Source organism: Pseudorca crassidens, chromosome X (assembly GCF_039906515.1).
Source record: "Pseudorca crassidens isolate mPseCra1 chromosome X, mPseCra1.hap1, whole genome shotgun sequence".
NCBI classification, from domain to species: domain Eukaryota; kingdom Metazoa; phylum Chordata; class Mammalia; order Artiodactyla; family Delphinidae; genus Pseudorca; species Pseudorca crassidens.
In genome coordinates, this window is record NC_090317.1 from 61102519 (window position 1) to 61123627 (window position 21109).

Genomic DNA, 21109 nt, shown 5'->3' on the forward strand with positions numbered 1-21109 from the left:
ATTATTATATAAAAGAATATGGACAGTTAATTGATGTGGTTTCAGATTTTTCATTGCAGCTAATCTTTAAGAAACTGCCACTTGTCAAATTCTTGTGTCGTATCAAAAAAGAATAACTACAATTATATGGAAAGGCTATTAAAATAGTACTCCCTTTTCCAAATACATATCTGTGTGAGGCCTGATTTTCTTCTTATAATTTAAGCAAAATAACTTAATTGCAACAGATTGAATGTAGAAGCAGATATGAGAATCCAACTGTCTTCTGTTAAGCCAGATATTAGAGACTTGCAAAAATGTAGATCAGTGTCAATCTTCTCATTGATTTTTTTGTTTTGGAAAAAATATAGTTATCTGTATAAAAATATTTATATTCACATATAACAGGTATTTATTATTTTTAATGAATTAATACATAGTTAATTTTTTTCTGTTTTAATTTTTAATATAGTAAATATCAATAGATAAAACCCACAAAAACAAAAGTACTTTAGAGTCATCAGTAATTTTTAGGATTGTAAAAGAATTCTTTTTTTTATTATGTTTATCATCTTTAAGGTTTTTATTTTTATTTTTTTAATATTTATTGGAGTATAGCTGCTTTACAATGTTATGTTAGTTTCTACTGTACAGCAAAGTAAAAGAATTCTTGAGACCAAAAATATTGAGAATTGCTTTCTTGGAAGAGACTGAGAAAGATAGTTCTCTTACTTGTGGTGTAGTCAACACTCACGAAATGACTTGACTCCTTTGTTGTCAACATCTTGGTCACATGATATTGATTAGGAAAGAGGAAACTGTTTATCTACCTTTATTTGCCCATGTCAGTAAAACTGAATGAAAACTTTAAGTCTGGTGCTTAGGGTTAATGCCATTTGCTTAGCTTTGAAACGTGTGTGTGTGTGTGTGTGTGTGTGTGTGTGTGTTATGGCAATTAATTTAACCTGCTGTTTAAAAAACTGATATAGACTGAAATCATCTATACAAATACGTACAAGTCCACTTGTTTGCCAACAGCAGAAAACTTGAAAAATACAGGTAAGAAAATGTGCATCTGGGGTCATAGCTTCTTTAGCTCACTCAATAAGTTTTATATGACATTTAGAACCCCATGGTAATCTAGTTTGTGTTTGTATTCTCTCTATCCTAGATTGAATATATTCTTCTGTGATTAAAAAGCCTGATTTAGCACTGTTCATTTATAAAATACTAATTTTATTTTCTAGTGAATCTTCATTATAAAGGAGACCGAGGGTAGGCTATAGGTGTGTTAAATTTGACATTCTGTTCCATTGCTTACTATTTTCATCAGTGAAAAATCATGGATTTTTAGGACTATCCTCTCCAAGTTTAAATGCACTAAAAATAACTCCATGGAATGAAGCTACTGAAATCTTCTGTGGCAATGCACACTTCCTTGGGGTTCTACATTGTTTGGGGAGATCTTGTTGGAGTTCAGAGTAGATATTAGACATGAAAGTAACATAGGGTAGTAGCTTTGTTAGTTCTTTCAGTACAGAAATGTTTATGGTGATATGCAATTTTATGATTTGGTTCAAGCCCTGAACTTTTCTTTTCTCCAAAGATAGTTTTATGTTGCAAAACCCAGCCATCTGTTAATATGTGAATTCTCTTGATTAGTCTACTCCAAGTGTGGTATGAACTGTTACTGGCTTACTGTAAGACATGTTCAAAAACTGAGAGTAAGCATTTAGCAACTTTTACAGAAATTTGACAAAGTAATTTTATGTGTAGAATCAATTAGTATAAAAAGGGATTGTATTTTATGACATTTAAATTTCAATTTTCTAAATAATTCATTTTGATTATATTTTATAGAAGTATGGTCTGCAATGGACTTGGAGAAAAGGGGGAAAAAAGACTGGTTGGTCTACACAGAAAGTGTGAGAAGCACTACACTAGATGAGTATGAAAACTGTAAACCTGAAATGGTCCTTGAGTTTAGGTCTGATATAAAGAATAGGAGAAGCAGAGATTAAATGAAGTAAAGATTCCACCCCCTCACCTGCCCAGTTGGCTGATACGTAATTATCACATAAAATATTTGGATTAAAGGGTTTTAAGCTCTACCTTAGGAAAGAGGCAAGACAAAAAATTAGTTAAAATCTCTCCCATCTGCAGTTTTGTGTGAACAAGTTAGTTACTTGACCACATTTTAAAGTTAAGCAACACTTGAATAGAACTTGTTAGAGTTGAGGATGGCAGGTAAGGCAGTGAACACGTTTTACTAAATAGTTAAAAAATTGAAACAACCCTTTGCTAATAAATAACTCATAAAACTGTAATATACTCATAATTATCTTCATAACTGAGACTTTTTAAAACTTAGCTTTTAATGAGTCATAATACTGGTTTGAAAATATGAGATATTATTACTTAAGCTTACTTGGTAACTTTAAATAATTTAACTTTCATTTCTTTATTGAAATATTTGCCATCTTGATTCTTTTTCTTGGCAGACAGATAAGAATTGCCTGATTTCTTATTAGAAAATAAAATACCTGGTAACTTCTAAAATGGACCAATAGGGAAGTAGAAATGAAGGTATCAAATTAATGGTCATCACATTTGTTTGCTCCTTATTAAGGTAACAAAAAGGAGCTTGGGTCTTATAAGGAGCTCCCTTAGCTCAAATTGTCTTTCGTTATATTATTTATCTCTTACATCAGAAACTTCTCAAATGTTCTTTTAAATTTTCTTTTCCACAATAGGATGTACGGGAGTGTGATTCACTAAGTGACTGAAAGTGAGAAAATATTAACCAAGTATAATTTATAGAGAAAGGTATATCTTTATAAAATTAGAGAAAATGCAGGGCCATATGTATGTGCTAATGTATATGTTTAGCAGGAATGGCTTGGGATGTGAATTTCACTGTTTTAATTTTAATTCTCCTATTAGGTTTTTCTTGTTAGAAAGAAGACTGGTCCTGATGCTGGACAGCTCTATGCAATGAAGGTGTTAAAGAAAGCTTCTTTAAAAGGTAGAAAATTGGAAACCTTATTAAAATAGAATGTGGTAAAGCTTGTTTTAAGAAATATGCTGTGCACTGCTTATATAAGATGAGTAGATTTAGTTTCCTTTTAACATTAGTAATTGTTACAGATTTCTAGTGGTAAGTGATATTTCTAGGTTTGATATTGGCATATACCCTAATTTAGTGAGAGTGTACCCTAGTAAAAATTTAATGGGATAAAAAGTGACATGTTTTATTTAAAGTGAACTTATTTTATTAAACTATATTCTTTTATTTCAAGATTCTTATTTTTTCTATCTGTTTTGGTATTGCATATTGAGAAAGCACAGCCACCTGCATACACTTATATACACTGTCTTCCAGGCTGTGATAACAATAACACTGTGCTCAGTTTTAATCAATAAACTCATTTGAACAATTTGGAGACTAATATATAATAAATGCTTATTCACCAAATAACTTTGTGTCTCCTTAACACATCTCTAGATCTAAACTGAATTTGTTAGCTTTCTGAGAATATGGTAATTACTGTCTAGGAATATAGACTGCAAATTTGGGCACTTATAAAGTTATGTTTTATATTTCTGTATTTTTGTTGGGTGAATTACTGATGGGATCTCTACTGAAATTATATACGAGAGCAATATATTCTACCCTTCTGTAATTTTTAGTTCGAGACAGAGTTCGGACAAAGATGGAGAGGGATATACTGGTGGAAGTAAATCATCCATTTATTGTCAAGTTGCACTATGGTATGTAATCTTTTTTTTAAAAAAATATGGAATTAGAGAACTAAGATTTCCTTTCAGACAATAATATAACAGGATATAAATACTTCAAACAGGAAATGAATATGGAATGATTTAATACATTCAACTATGTAAAATGTATTTATCTGAAATAAGAATTAATATCTAGCTTTTAGTTGTCCTTCCTGTATTTGTTGGTTAACTTGTCTAAGGTAACAAGATAGTGTCTTCTGATTACTTGTCTAGTAGTATTTCTGTACTAGGCTATACCTCCAGGGATCTTAGGCTATAAACTACTGTGACAATTTCTTCAAAACATTTTTGTGTTTGGAAGGGCCCCTCTTACATGTTCATAATGAGCATATTAATCTTACTTCCTCATTCTGTTGAAGAGGACCATATGGTATATTAGTCTATTTGAGTTATTTTTTCTTATGTTTGGCAGGAGAGGAATACAAGTGAGAAGCAATAGGTACAATGGAAAGAACATGAATTTGGAGTCAGACAGTTCTGAGGTTTTTTTTTTTTTTAATTGCGATATAGTTGACTTACAGTATTATATAAGTTTCAGGTGTACAATATAGTGTTTCACAATTTTAAGGTTATATCCCATTTATATTTACTATAAAATATTGGTGATGAATCCTTGTGTTGTACTATATATCCTTGTAGGTTACTTATTTTATAAATAGTAGTTTGTACCTCTTAATCCCCTACCCCTATCTTGCCCCATCCCCCTCCCTCTCCCCACTGGTAAACACTAGTTTGTTCTCTATATCTATGAGTCTGTTTCTTTTTAGTTATATTCCCTAGTTGGTTTTATTTTTTAGATTCCACTTAGAAGTGATATCATATAATATTTGTCTTTGATTTTCACTAACTATAATATTCTCTATGTCCATTCATGTTGTTGAAATGGCAAAATTTCATTGTTTTTTATGGCTGATTAATAATCTCTGTGTGTGTGTGTGTGTGTGTGTGTGTGTGTGTGTACGCCACATCTTTTTGTTTTTCTCTTATTTTTTTCTTATTGGAGAATAATTGCTTTAAAATGGTGTGTTAGTTTCTGCTTTATAACAAAGTGAATCACTTATACATATACATATGTTCCCATATCTCCTCCCTCTTGCATCTCCCTCCCTCCCACACTCCCTATCCCACCCATCCAGGTGGTCACAGAGCACCGAGCTGATCTCCCTGTGCTATACGGCTGCTTCCCACTAGCTATCTATTTTACATTTGGTAGTGTATACATGTCCATGCCACTCTCTCACTTTGTCACAGCTTACCCTTCCCACTCCCCATATCTGCAAGTCCATTCTATAGTAGGTCTGTGTCTTTATTCCCGTCTTACCCAGAGGTACTTCATGACATATGTTTTTTCTTATATTCCATATATATGTGTTATCATATGGAATTTGTCTTTCCCTTTCTGAATTACTTCACTCTGTGTGACAGACTCTAGGTCCATGCCCCTCACTACAAATAACTCAATTTTGTTTCTTTTTATGGCTGAGTAGTATTCCATCGTATATATGTGCCACATCTTCTTTATCCATTCATCCGATGATGGACACTTAGGTTGTTTGCATCTCCTGGCTATTGTAAATAGAGCTGCAATGAACACTTTGGTACATGACTCTTTTTGAACTATGGTTTTCTCAGGGTATATGCCCAATAGTGGGATTGCTGGGTCATATGGTAGATCTATTTTTAGTTTTTTAAGGAACCTCCATACTGTTCTTCATAGTGGCTGTACCAATTCACATTCCCACCAGCAGTGCAAGAGTGTTCCCTTTTCTCCACACCCTCTCCAGCATTTATTGTTTCTAGATTTTTGATGATGGCCATTCTGACCGGTGTGAGATGATATCTCATTGTAGTTTTGATTTGCATTTCTCTAATGATTAATGATGTTGAGCATTCTTTCAAGTGTTTGTTGGCAATCTGTATATCTTCTTTGGAGAAATGTCTATTTAGATTTTCTGCCCATTTTTGGATTGGGTTGTTTGGCTTTTTCTTGTTATTGAGCTGCATGAGCTGCTTTTAAATTTTGCAGATTAATCCTTTGTCAGTTGCTTCATTTGCAAATATTCTCTCCCATTCTGAGGGTTGTCTTTTGGTCTTATTTATGGTTTCCTTTGCTGTGCAAAAGCTTTGAAGTTTCATTAGGTCTCATTTGTTTATTTTTGTTTTTATTTCCGTTTCTCTAGAAGGTGGGTCAAAAAGAATATGGCTGTGATTTATGTCATAGAGAGTGCTGCCTATGTTTTCCTCTAATAGTTTGATAGTTTCTGGCCATACATTCAGGTCTGTAATCCATTCTGAGCTTATTTTTGTGTATGGTGTTAGGGAGTGATCTAATCTCATACTTTTACATGTACCTGTTCAGTTTTCCCAGCACCACTTATTGAAGAGTCTGTCCTTTCTCCACTGTACATTCCTGCCTTGATTATCCAAGTTAAGGTGATTATATGTGCATGGGTTTATCTCTGGGCTTTCTGTCCTGTTCCATTGCTCTATATTTCTGTTTTTGTGCCAGTACCATACTGTCTTGAGTACTGTAGCTTTGTAGTATAGTCTGAAGTCAGGGAACCTGATTCCTCCAGCTCCCTTTTTCGTTCTCAAGATTCCTTTGGCTATTCGGCGTCTTTTGTGTTTCCATACAAATTGTGAAATTTTTTGTTCTAGTTTTGTGAAAAATGCCAGTGGCAGTTTGATAGGGATTGGATTGAATCTGTAGATTGCTTTGGGTAGTAGAGTCATTTTCACAATGTTGATTCTTCCAATCCAACAACATTGTATATCTCTCCATCTATTTGTATCATCTTTAGTTTCTTTCATCAGTGTTTTATAATTTTCTGCATACAGGTCTTTTGTCTCCTTAGGTAGGTTTATTCCTAGATATTTTATCCTTTTTGTTACAGTGGTAAATGGGAGTGTTTTCTTGATTTCACTTTCAGATTTTTCATCATTAGTATCTAGGAATGCCAGAGATTTCTGTGCATTAACTTTGTACCCTGCCACTTTACCAAATTCATTGATTATCTTTAGTAGTTTTCTGGTAGCATCTTTAGGATTCTCTATGTATAGTATCAAGTCATCTGCAAACAGTGACAGCTTTACTTCTTCTTTTCCGATTTGGATTCCTTTTATTTCCTTTTCTTCTCTGATTGTTGTGGCTAAAATTTCCAAAACTATGTTGAATAAGAGTGGTGAGAGTGGGCAACTTTGTCTTGTTCCTGATCTTAGTGGAAATGCTTTCAGTTTTTCACCATTGAGGATGATGTTGGCTGTGGGTTTGTCATATATGCCCTTTATTGTGTTGAGGAAAGTTCCCTCTGTGCCTACTTTCTGCAGGGTTTTTATCATAAATGGGTGTTGAATTTTGTCGAAAGCTTTCTCTGCCTCTATTGAGATGAGCATATATTTTTTCTCCTTCAATTTGTTAATCTGGTGTATCACATTGATCGATTTGCATATATTGAAGAATCCTTGCATTCCTGGAATAAACCCCACTTTATCGTGGTGTATGGTCCTTTTCATGTGCTGTTGCATTCTGTTTGCTAGTATTTCGTTGAGGATTTTTGCATTTATGTTCATCAGTGATATTAGCCTGTAGTTTTCTTTCTTTGTGACATCCTTTTCTGGTTTTGGTATCAGGGTGATGGTGGCCTCATAGAATGAGTTTGGAAGTGTTCCTCCCTCTGCTATATTTTGGAAGAGTTGGAGAAGGATAGGTGTTAGCTCTTCAGTAAATATTTGATAGAATTTGCTTGTGAAGCCATCTGGTCCTTGGCTTTTGTTTGTTGGAAGATTTTTAATCACATTTTCAATTTCAGTGCTTGTGATTGGTCTGTTCATATTTTGTATTTATTCCTGATTCAGTCTTGTCTGGTTGTGCATTTCTATGATTTTGTCCATTTCTTCCAGGTTGTCCATTTTATTGGCATAGAGTTGCCTGTAGTAATCTCTCATGATCTTTGTATTTCTGCAGTGTCGGTTGTTACTTGTCCTTTTTCATTTCTGATACTATTGGTTGGAGTCTTCACCCTTTTTTTCTTGATGAGTCTGACTAATGGTTTATCAATTTTGTTTATATTCTCAAAGAACCGGCTTTTAGTTTTAGTGATCTTTGCTATTGTTTCCTTCATTTCTTTTTCATTTATTTCTGATCTGATCTTTATGATTTATTTCCGTCTGCTAACTTTGGGTTTTTTTGTTCTTCTTTCTCTAATTGCTTTAGGTGCAAGGTTAGGTTGTTTATTCGAGATGTTTCCTGTTTCTTAAGGTAGGATTGTATTGCTATAAACTTCCCTCTTAGAACAGCTTTTGCTGCATCCCATAGGTTTTGGGTCATCGTGTCTCCATTGTCATTTGTCTAGGTATTTTTTGATTTCCTCTTTGATTTCTTCAGTGATCACTTTGTTATTAAGTAATGTATTGTTTAGCCTCCATGTGTTTGTATTTTTTACAGATCTTTTCGTGTAATTGATATTTAGTCTTATAGCGTTGTGGTTGGGAAAGATACTTGATAAAATTTCAATTGTCTTAAATTTACTAAGGCTTGATTTGTGACCCAAGATATGATCTATCCTGGAGAATGTTCCATGAGCACTTGAGAAAAATGTGTATTCTGTTGCTTTTGGATGGAATGTCGTATAAATATCAATTAAGTCCATCTTGTTTAATGTATCATTTAAAGCTTGTGTTTCCTTATTTATTTTCATTTTGGATGATCTGTCCATTGGTGAAAGTGGGGTGGTAAAGCCCCCTACTATGAATGTGTTATTGTCGATTTCCCGTTTTATGGCTGCTAGTATTTGCCTTATGTATTGAGCTGCTTCTCTGTTGGGTGCATAAGTATTTACAAGTCTTATATCTTCTTCTTGGATCGATCCCTTTATCATTATGTAGTGTCCTTCTTTGTCTCTTGTAATAGTCTTTATTTTAAAGTCTATTTTGTCTGATGTGAGAATTGCTACTCCAGCTTTCTTTTCCTTTCCATTTGAATGGAATATTTTTTTCCAATCCCTCACTTTCAGTCTGTATGTGTCTCTAGGCCTGAAGTGTGTCTCTTGTAGACAACATATTTATGGATCTTGTTTTTGTATCCATTCAGCCAGTGTGTGTCTTTTGGTGGGAGCATTTAATCCATTGACATTTAAGGTAATTATCGATATGTATGTTCCTATTCCCATTTTCTTAATTGTTTTGGGTTTGTTATTGTAGGTCTTTTCCTTCTCTTGTGTTTCTTGACTAGAGAAGTTCCTTTAGCATTTGTTGTAAAGCTGGTTTGGTGGTGCTGAACTCTCTCTGCTTTTGCTTGTCTGTAAATGTTTTAATTTCTCCATCAAATCTGAATGAGATCCTTGCTGGGTAGAGTAATCTTGGTTGTAGGTTTTTCTCCTTCATCACTTTAAATATGTCCTGCCACTCCCTTCTCGCTTGCACAGTTTCTGCTGAAAGATCAGCTGTTAACCTTATGGGGATTCCCTGTGTGTTATTTGTTGTTCTTCCCTTGCTGCTTTTAATATATTTTCTTTGTATTTAATTTTTGACAGTTTGATTAATATATGTCTTGGCATGTTTCTCCTTGGATTTATCCTTTATGGGACTCTCTGTGCTTCCTGGACTTGATTAACTATTTCATTTCCCATATTAGGGAAGTTTTCAACTATAATCTCTTGAAATATTTTCTCAGTCCCTTTCTTTTTCTCTTCTTCTTCTGGATCCCCTATAATTCGAGTGTTGGTTCGTTTAATGTTGTCCCAGTGGTCTCTGAGACTGTCCTCAGTTCTTTTCATTCTTTTTTCTTTCTTCTGCTCTGCAGTAGTTATTTCCACTATTTTGTCTTCCAGGTCACTTATCCGTTATTCTGCCTCAGTTATTCTGCTATTGATCTCATCTGGAGTATTTTTAATTTCATTAACTGTGTTGTTCATCATTGCTTGTTTCATCTTTAGTTCTTCTAGGTCCTTGTTAAATGTTTCTTGCATATTGTGTATTTTATTTCCAAGATTTTGGGTCATCTTTACTACCATTATTCTGAATTCTTCTTCAGATAGACTGCCTATTTCCTCTTCATTTGTTAGGTCTGGTGGGTTTTTATCTTGCGCTTTCATCTGCTGTGTGTTTATCTCTCTTCTCATTTTGCTTATCTTACTGTGTCCGTTTTGCCAGCTGCAGGTTCATAGTTCCTTTTTTTTTTGGTGTCTGTCCCCAGTGGCTAAAGTTGGTTCAGTGGTTGTGTAGGCTTCCTGGTGGAGGGGACTAGTACCTGTGTTTTGGTGGATGAGGCTGGATCTTGTCTTTCTGGTAGGCAGGTCCACGTTTGGCGGTGTATTTTGGGGTGTCTGTGGACTTATTATGATTTTAGGCAGCCTCTCTGCTAATGGGTGAGGTTGTGTTCCTGTCTTCCTAGTTGTTTGGCATAGGGTGTCAAGCACTGTAGCTTGCTGGTCATTGAGTGAAGCTGGGTGCTGGTGTTGAGATGGAGATCTCTGTGAGATTTTTGCCTTTTGATGTTATGTGGAGCTGGGAGGTCTCTTGTGGCCCAGTGTCCTGAAGTTGGCTCTCCCACCTCAGAAGCACAGCACTGACTCCTGGCTACAGCACCAAGAGCCTTTCATCCACATGAATCATAATAAAAGGGAGAAAATGTAGAATGAAAGAAAGAAAGAATGAAACAAAGAAAGAAATACAGAGAGAAAGAAAGAAAGAAAGGATAAAATAAAATAAAGTAAGATAAAATAGTTATTAAAATAAAAATAATTATTAAGAAAGAAACTTTTTTAAAAGAAAAAACAAAACGGATGGATAGAACCCTAGGACAAATGGTGAAAGAAAGCTATACAGATAAAATCTCACACAGAAGCATACACATACACACTCACAAAAAGAGGAAAAGTGGAAAAAAATAATAAATCTTGCTCTCAAAATCCACCTCCTCTATTTGGGCTGATTCTTTGTCTATTCATATATTCTACAGATGCAGGGTACTTCAAGTTGATTGTGGAGATTTAATCTGCTGCTTCTGAGGCTGCTGGGAGAGATTTCCCTTTCTCTTCTTTGTTTGCACAGCTCCTGGGGCTCAGCTTTGGATTTTGCCCTGCCTCTGCGTGTAGGTCGCCGCAGGGCATGTCTTCTTCACTCAGACAGGAAGGGGTTAAAGGAGCAGCTGCTTCGGAGGCTCTGGCTCACTCAAGCCACAGGAAGGGACGGGTGCGGATGCAGGGTGAGCTTGCAGTGGCAGAGGGCGGCGGGACGTTGCACCAGCCTGAGGTGCGCAGTGCGTTCTCCCAGGGAAGTTGTCCCTGGATCCTGGGACCCTGGCAGTGGCGGGCTGCACAGGCTCCCTGGAAGGAAGGTGTGGATAGTGACCTGTTCTCACACACAGGCTTCTTGGTGGCCGCAGCAGCAGCCTTAGCATCTCATGACCGTCTCTGGGGTCCACACTATTAGCCGCGGCTCATGCCCGTCTCTGGAGCTCCTTTAAGCAGCGCTCTTAATCCCCTCTCCTCACGCACCAGGAAACAAAGAGGGAAGAAAAGGTCTCTTGCCTCTTCATCAGGTCCAGACATTTCCCCGGACTCCCTCCCGGCTAGCCGTGGTGCACTAACCCCCTGCAGTCTGTATTCACGCCGCCAATCCCAGTCCTCTTCCTGCGCTCCAACCAAAACCCGATCCTCAGCTCCCAGCCCCGCCCGCCCCGGTGGGTGAGCAGACAAGCCTCTAGTGCTGGTGTGTGCTGGTCTCCACCAATCCTCTGTGTGGGAATCTCTCTGCTTTGCCTTCTGCACCCCTGTTGCTGTGCTCTCCTCCGCTGCTCTGAGGCTTCCCACCTCCGACACCTACAGTCTCCGCCTGAGAAGGGGCTTCCTAATGTGTGGAAACCTTTCCTCCTTCATGGCTCCCTCCCACTGGTGTGGGTCCCATCCCTATTCTTTTGTCTCTGTTTATTCTTTTGCCCTACCCAGGTACGTGGGGAGTTTCTTGCCTTTTGGGAGGTCTGTGGTCTCCTGCCAACGTTCAGTAGGTGTTCTGTAGGAGTTGTTGCACGTGTAGATGTATTTCTGGTGTATCTGTGGGGAGGAAGGTGATCTCCGCGTCTTAGTCTTCTGCCATCTTCCCGATTCCTCCCACCACATCTTTTTTATCCATTCACCTGTTGATGGACACTTAGGTTGCTTCCCTATCTTGGCTATTGTAAAAAATGTTGCTGTGAACATTGGGGTGCATATATTTTTTGTGGTAATATTTTCTTTTTCTTCATATATATACCCAGGAGTGGAATTGCTGGATCATATGATAGTTATATTTTTTATTTTTTTGATGAACCTCCATACTGTTTTCCACAGTGGCTGCACCAATTTACATTCCTATTGACAGTGTATGAGAGTTCCTTTTTCTCTACATCTTCTCCAACATTTGTTATTTGTAGACTTTTTGATTATAGCCATTCTGACAGGTGTGAGGTGATACGTCATCGTTGTTTTGATATGGGGTTTTGATACTCTGATGATTAGCGATGTTGAGCATCTTTTCATGTGCCAGTTGGCTATCTGTATATCTTCTTTGGAAAAATGTCCATTCAGGTGTTCTGCCCACTTTTTAATTGGGTTGTTTGTTTTTTCTGATGATGAGATATATGAGCTATTTATATATTTTGGATATGAATTCCTTATTGGTCATATCATTTGCAAATATTTTCTCCCATTCAGTAGGTTTGTTCATTTCATTGATGGTTTCCTTTGCTGTGCAAAAGCTTTTAATTTTAATTAGGTCCCATTTGCTTATTTTTGCTTTTGTTTCCATTTCCTGAGGAGTCAGATCCAAAAAAAACATTGCTACGATTTATGTCAAAGAGTATTCTGCCTGTGTTCTCTTCTAGGAATTTTATGGTTTAGGTCTTTAATACATTTTGAGCTTATTTTTGTATGTGGTGTTAGAGAATTTTCTAATTTCATTCTTTTACATGCAGCTGTCCAGTTTTCCCAGCACCACTTATTGAAGAGACTGTTTTTCTCCATTGTATATTCTTGCCTCCTTTGTCGTAGATTCATTGACCATAAGTGCATGGGTTTATTTCTGTGGTCTCTATTCTGTTCCATTGATCTGTATGGCTCTTTTTGTGACCGTACCATACTGTTCTGATTTTTGTAGCTTTTAGCATGGTCTAAAAGTCAGGAAGTGTGATGCCTCTAGCTTTATTCTTCTTTTCCATTATTGTTTTTGCTATTCAGGGTCTTTTGTGTCTCCATACAAATTTTAAAACTATTTGTGCTATTTCTGTGAAAAATGCCATTGTTATTTTGATAGTGATTGCATTGTATCTGTAGATTGCTTTGGGTCACCAATATTAATTCTTCTAATCCATGCAGTTCTGAGTTTTAATCATGGCTCCATTGCTAGTTTAATGTATGCATGAGATTGTGGCATTTGGCTTTCCTGGAGAATTCAGTGGCATATACATTATTAAATCATTGATCCAATCTAGTATGTCACTCTCAATTTTTGAAATTTAAAAAGATAGCAGCTATTGATTTTATTCTTAGGTAATTTTGACAAATAATGCATTATAGTATGTACCCAACTCTCTCTGTAAAAATTCCTCTAGAATTTTCCACCTATTATTCTTTTATTCCCCATTACCCTAATGGAATGAGAGTAGTCGTATTATCTAAAGATTTCCTTCCTTGAGTCTCTAGGATATCATTAGATTAATCACTAAAGACCAGTTGTGTTCAAAACATTCTATTCAATTCAGTGGGCTCTAGAGGTGAAATAATCTCTGATCTCAAGAAATTTATAATCTATAGGGAACACAGACATGTGAGTCCAATTAATTGTATAAATCAAAATGGATTAAGTACCATAAGAGAGACATAAATGAAGTGCAATGAGATCTCAAAAGTAGTAACAAGTAATTCTGATGGGGAAGAGGTTAAGGATGCTACAGGGAAATGTGAAAAGAGGGAAATCCTTAATAGAAGAAAGCTAAATAGAGGGGGTGGCATTTTTGTTGAGCTTGACAGAATTAGTAGATTTTCAGTAGGTGGGGAAGTAGAGTTAAGGCAATTGCAGTAGAACATGGTGCTCCATAAATCAGGAAAACGACGGTGGTACAAGTTTCTGTGTAAAGCTACATCCAAGGTTGATTATGTTCTGGCAAGGGGTTTATAGCTTTTTCAACACTAGTTTTAATTTTGAGATAATGTTATCCAATCATGAACCATGTGAGTAAATGCTTAATTGTTTTATAGTGTTCAGTAATAAAATTCTAAACATATATATTAATTAAAAACTATGCTAAGCTTTGTAAGCCTTAAAAATTATTATTACTACATTCTAATTTCTAATTAGCCTTTCAGACTGAAGGGAAGCTGTATTTAATACTGGATTTTCTCAGGGGAGGAGATGTCTTCACAAGATTATCCAAAGAAGTGAGTATTTGTAAATTTTTGCTATACTTTATTGAAACAAAACTAAGAATAATTGTTTTTTTTTTCTTTTGCTAATTTTTTTCCTACGGAAATTTTAATTATTCTTTTTTTGTTACATAGTATTTAGTGAATGTGCCAGTTAATGGCATTTTCTGTCTGCCTGTCATTTAGATCATCTCAATGTGTTACTCATTTTTCTCTTAGGCACAAGATCAGTATAAATAACTGGATGAAGTAGCTAGGGGCAAACCTAGGACTTTGGCTACTCAAGCTACCAAAATGCCTCTGGGAGTAGTGTTTAATTTATTCATGTTTAAAACAGCTTCATGGAGGTACAGTTGACATACACTAAACTGCACATATTAAAGTACATGCTTTGATAATTTTTGACATTTGTATAAACTTGTGAAACCATCAGCACAATAAAAATATTTAGTTTATTCATCATCCCCAACAGTTTTCTTATGCCCTTTTTTAATGCTTCCCTCCTGCCTGACCCCTACTCAATCTGCTTTCTGTCACTGTTTGGTTTGCATGTTCTAGGACTTTATATAAATGGAATCATATAGTATGTGTTCTTTTTTTGGTCTGGCTTTTAAACTCAGCATAATTATTTTGAGATTCATCCAAGTTGTTGCACGTATCAGTAGTTCCTTTTTATTGCTGAGTGGTATTCCACTGTATGGATATACAATGATTTGTTTATTCATTCACTTGTTGATGGATATGTGTGTTTTTTTGCAATTTTTGGATATTACTAATAAAGCTGCTACAAACTTTCATGTGCAAGTGATTGTATGGACATGTGTTCGTCTTTCATGGTTAAATACCTAAGAGTATAATGACTGGGTTATATAGTAGGTCTATATTTTAACATTTTAAAGACACTGTCAAACTGTTTTCCAAAGAAAATTGTTATATAATTTGTTATATAATTTTTACATTCCCACCAGCAGTATATGAGAGTTTCAGTTGCTCCATCTCCTTACCAACATTTGGTATGGTCAGTCTTGTTTTAATTTTGAACATCTGGTAAGTGTGTAGTGATACCATATTGTGGTTTTGAATTGCATTACCCTAATAACTAATGATGTTACGCATCTCTTCATGTGCTTAGTTGACATATATCTATCTTTTTTGATGAAATGTCTGTTTAAATCTTTGGCCCATTTTCTATTGGGTAATTTTCTTACTGAATTTTGAGTCTTTATATATTTTGGATGGTAAGTCTTTTATCATGTATGTTTGAAAATATTTTCTTCTGGTCTATGACTTGTCTTTTCATACTCTTTACAGGGTCTTTCAAAAAGCAGAAGTTCTTAATTTTGATGAAGTCTGATTTATATATATTTTTTCCTTTTATGAATTGTGTTTTTTGGTGTCCTGCTTAAGGCATATTCGCCTAATCCTAGGTCACAAAGATTTTCTCTTATATTTTCTAGAAGTTTTGTAGTTTCTGGTTTTACATTTATGTTTATAATCAATTTTGAGTTCATTTTCATATATGGTGATAAATATGTGTTGAAGTCCTTTTTATCGTATATAGATATCTCATTGTTTTAGCAGCATCATTGGAGAATACTGTGCTTTCTCCACTCAATTACCTTGCATTTTTTGTTGAAAATCGATTGACCGTATATGTGAAGATCTATTTGTAGACACTGTTCTGTTCAGTTGATCTGTTTGTCTGTCTTTATGCCAATACAACACTTTCTTGATTACTGTACTTTTATAATATGTCTTAAAGTCAGGTACTGCAAATCCTTGAGCTTTGCTCTTCTTTTTCAAAGTTGTTTTGCCTCTTCCAGGTCCTTTGCATTTCCATATCAATTTAAAAATCAGCTTTTCACTTTCTACAAAAAAGCCTGCTGGGAATTTGATTGGGATTGTATTGAATCTGTAGTTCAATTTTCCGATAATTGACATTTTCACAGTATTGAGTCTTCCAATCCATGAACATAGTATCTCTCTCCATTTATTTAAGTTTTCTGTAATTTCTCTCGGCAGTGTCTTGTCATTTTCAGTGTACAGGTCTTGCATGTCTTTTGTCAGATTTATCTCCAAGTATTTTCTTTTTAAAAAATGCTGTTGTAACTTGAATTACTTTCTTAATTTTATTTTCAAATTGGATGGAAATATGATTACTATTTTTGTATATTGGACTTTGTATCCCACAGTATAACTAAAATTACTGATTTTATCTAGCAACTTTTTGGTAGACTACAACTAGAACTTTCTGTTGGTAGTCTGCACATGAGTTTTACTTCTTCTTTTCCATTATGGGCATCATTTATTTGTCTTTGTTACACTGGCTTGATCCTCCAGATCAGTGTTGAAAAGTATTGGTAAGAGCAGACATTCTTGCCTTATTTCTGATTTTAGGGGGGAAAGCATATTTTCACCATAAATTACAAAGTTAAGTATAGGTCTTTTTGCATGTTCTTTATCAGGTTGAGAAAGTTCCCTTCTATTACTAGTTTGTTGGGTTTTTATCAGGAATGTATGTTAGATTTTGTCAAATCCTTTTTTTTTTGCAGTTATTGAGATGATGATCATGTTTTTTTCTTCTTTAATATTTTAATATGGTGAATTACATTGATTGATTGTCAAATGTTGAAGCAGCTTTGCCTCTGTGGATGAACCCCATGTAGTCATGATGTATTATCCTTTTTGCATATTATTGGACGTTATTTACTAAAAGTTTGTTAAGAATTTTTGCATCTATTTTCATGAGAGATATTTGACTGTAGTTTTCTTTATTGTTTATATCTAATTTTGGTGTCTGAGCAATTCTGGTTTCATAGAATGAGTTGGGTAGAATTTTCTCCTCTTCAATATTTTGGAAAAGTTCAATGTTAAATTGTCATTAAATGATTGGTAGTATTCACTAGTGAAGCTATATGGGCCTGAAGTGTTTTTTTAATGGTATGGTGTTTAACTATAAATTCAATTTATTTAATATACTTAGGGCCATTCGGTTCATCTTTCTTTTTGAATGAGCTTTAGTATCTTGTGTCTTTTAAGGAATTTGTCCATTTCATCAAAGTTATCAAATTCACTGGCATAAAGTTTTCATAATATCCCCTTATGACTTTTATAGGTATAGAATCGTTAGTGATGTTGATATCATCATTCCTGATGTTGGTATTTTGTGTCTTCTTTTTTTATCTCACTTAGCCTTGCTAGAGGTTTATCAATTTTATTGTTCTTCTTAGAGAATCAGCCAGCTTTTGGTTTCACTGATTTTTTCTATTGTATTTGTTTTCTGTTTCATTGTTTTCCACTTTAATTTTTATTACTTCATTTTTCTCTACTTAATTTTGTGTTTCACTAGCTTTTCTGGTTTTTAAGATGGAAGCAGAAATTATTGATTTGAGACCTTTTCTTCTTTTCTAATATAAGCATATAGTGTTACAATTTTCCCTCTAAATACTGCTTTAGCATCATCTCACAAATTTTGATATGTTATGTTTTTATTTTCTTTTAGTTCACCGTATTTTCTAATTTCCTTTTATTTCTTCTTTGTCTCATGGGTTATTTAGAAGTATGCTAATTAATTTAAAAATATTTAGGCAGTTTCCAGATAAATTTCTATTATTGATTTCTAAATTAATTTTATTGTAGTCATAAAGCACACTTTGTATGACTTGAATTCTCTTAAATTCACTTAAATTATTTTATGCTTCAGAACATGGTATATCTTGGTAAATGTTCCATGTGTACTTGAGAAGAATGTGTATTCTGCTTTTGGGTAGTAGAAGGTTCTGTAAATGTCCATTAGATTAAGTTGGTTGATAGTGGTATTAAGTCTACTATATTCTTCCTAATTTTTTCTCTACATGTTCTAACATTTTTTGAGAGACAGGGATTGAAACCTTTTACTATAATTATGGATTTATCTATTTCTTCTTGAATTTCTGTCAGATTTTGCTTCATGTATTTCAAAGTTCTGTTATTAAGTGTGTAAACCTTTAGGGTTATCATTCCCTCTTAGTGAATTTACACTTTGTCATTATGAGATGACTTATTTTATCCCTGCTAATGTTCTTTGCTTTGAAATCTACGTCAATATTAATACAGGCACTCCAGGTTTTTAAAAAATTAGTGTTAGTTTAGTATATTGTTTTCCATATTTTTATTTAATCTATTTGTCCTTATATTTAATGTGCAGTACTTAAGGCAGCATGTAATTGTCCCTGTCTTTTATACAGTCTGAAAATCTATGCTTTTTAATGGGTGTGTCAGACTTGTAACATTTAATCTGACTATTGATATGGTTGGGTTTGAATCTCCATCTTTCTATTCACGGAGTTATTTTTGTCCCTTCTGTTCTTTGTTCTTTTATTTCTCTTTTGCTGCCTCTTTTTTTTTTTTTTTTTTTTTGTGGTACATGGGCCTCTCACTGTTGTGGCCTCTCCCGTTGCGGAGCACAGGCTCTGGACATGCAGGCTCAGCGGCCATGGCTCACAGGCCTAGCCACTCTGCGGCATATGGGATCTTCCCGGACTGGGGCACGAACCCGTGTCCCCTGCATCGGCAGGCGGACTCTCAACCCCTGCGCCACCAGGGAAGCCCTGCTGCCTTATTTTTAATTAATTATTTTACATGATTTTATTTTTATACCTTTGGTTGGCTTTTTATCAAAATAACATTTTGTTGTTGTCTTATTTTAATAGTTGCTTTAGGGTTTGTAGTATAAATTTTTAACTCAGGAGTCAGGAATCTATAGTCTCAGGCCAAATATGGCCTGTTGATTTTTTTGTAAATAAAGTTTTATTGGAACACAACCACACCAATTTGTTTAAGTATTGTCTATGGTTGCTTTTGTGCTTCAGTGGCAGCATAATTGTATGGTCATTTTTTATTGGATGGCAGGTCATTTTTTATTGGATGGCAGGTGTTATGAATTTAATTTTCTTGTACTCTAGATACTTGTGTTTTCTTATAAGTAGTATTTAGCTTTGTTCTGGGATGCAGGTAACCTGTTGAGTTTTGCTTTTAACCTTTGTTATGTGGTACCAAAGCAGAATTTAGGATTAATTTTTCCCAATACTGAAACATGACCCTTCTTAGTACTCTAACCAGCCTATCAATTATGAGATTTTTCACTCTCACTGTTTGGTACAGGACTTATCCTGGTCCTTTGTGAGCTCTGTGAATTCTTTTTTAAAAATCTTTTAGGGTTGTTCTTTTCCTGGGCTCAAGTAGTTTCCTTAGATCCATTATTGGGAATTCTTCATTGGATGGCAGACATCCTGAAATTCACCTTGTTAGGTGATGGATTGTTTTGTATTCCTATAAATATTATTGAACTTTGTTCTGGAATTTGTGCGGAACTAGTTTATTTCAGATTGTTAAACTGGACCAGAGCAGTGTCTAATCGGGATGATTTTACACCACTGTGAAGCATCTGATTACTCTGTCCAGTGCCCTGTGAATTATGAGGTTTTCTGCTCTGTGTGGAGGTAATAGGAACTATTCCTGGCCCTGTGTGAGTTCCATGGATTAGTCCCTCTAATACTTCCATTGGTTATTTTTCTGGCTCAGGTTTCCTCACTCACATGCGCTGAGCATTTCTCTGCTGAATACTTGAGAGAGACCATCTACATAACTCTACGGTTCTCTCTCTGTAATTCTCCCTTCTGTACTCTATCTTATGAATTCTGTCCTTCTTGTCTCCCCACTCTCTCAGCTCCATCTCATCAACTCAGGAGCCTTCCAGGCTCTGGCCTGACTTTGCCCTCCCTGCATTGCTGCTTAAGAACTCTTTCCAGGTAGTGAGCTAGGACAGTTGTATGGTTGTTTCCATCTCTCAATATTCACTGTCCTTTGTTGCGATGTCCAGTGTCTTGAAAAGTGTCATTTCATATATTTTGTCCTGTGTTTTAGTTGTTTCAGATGGGAGATTAAATCCTGTCTTTGTCTACCTTATTTTGTCTTGAAGTGGTAGTCTGGGAGTAGAATTTTAATTGGGTAATAGTGGTTCAACATTTCACTTCCATAATTAAAATATGAGAAAACTACTCTTGATTCTCAGAATTCTAGAACTTGCTGTGAGAAAGGAACAGTGTGATTCTGGGATGCTAGCTAGTGCTTAAGTGGCTAAAACCTGTCTCTCTGTCTGCCTCTACCTGTCTACCTCCAGTATAGAACATTCCATGCATGAACATAGACTGTGACCTTGGTATATTCTTTACTCTAAAACAGAGTTCAGTACGTGATGGGGTCTGTCTAGGACCCCCTTCCCAGTGGGTCTTTAAAGGACCTTATTAAAAGCTGGTTCCAAGACACAGAGGGACAATAGTATAACAAGTATTCATGATTTCTTGTGTTAGATTGTAGAAGCGTGAAGAATATGTTTGAGAAATTCTTACTTGTAGTCATTTCTAATTTTCTTTTAAACTCTTCAGACCTCCATTCTCGATGTGGGACTATCTAAACCCATACTAGCACAGAGATGCAGTCAGTAAGTTTTGATTCCTAAGTCTGGAATATTAGGTAAGAACAAGCATTTTAAATGCATTTCCCAAAAGACAATAAATCCGTATATTCATTGAACAGGCTGCTAAGAAATGATTTAATGGTTACTTCTATAGACAGCTTATTAATAAGTTTTTTATTGGTTATACTTCATGTGTATGTACAAAAAACTGCTATATCATCAAAAATGAGAACTTTATGCCTTAGAAAAAGACTTTTAAAAATACATTTTTGTATTTGTTAAAGAAATTTATAATGTATATCATATATATTTTAAAGGGAACAGCACCTCCCCAAATTTCTCTCCTCACAAACACACACACACACACACACCTCTTAGATCATACCATATTTTGCTAATGTCAAGAAAATACAATGAGATGAATGGCTGAGAATTATAAAACTTCCATTTCTTCCAGAATCAATTTGTAGACTTA

General features: G+C 35.1%; 1 protein-coding gene across 6 annotated transcripts in view; it reads left to right on the forward strand.

Moving 5' to 3' along the window:
* RPS6KA6 (ribosomal protein S6 kinase A6) overlaps positions 1-21109 on the forward strand; it is a 166706-nt gene that overhangs the window by 72262 nt on the left and 73335 nt on the right. For all 6 annotated transcript variants that reach the window (XM_067722337.1, XM_067722339.1, XM_067722340.1 and 3 more), the window contains 3 exons: positions 2923-3004; positions 3670-3750; positions 14113-14192. In XM_067722337.1, the coding sequence (XP_067578438.1) occupies positions 2923-3004; positions 3670-3750; positions 14113-14192 (243 nt within the window). The remainder of the gene's footprint in view (positions 1-2922; positions 3005-3669; positions 3751-14112; positions 14193-21109) is intronic.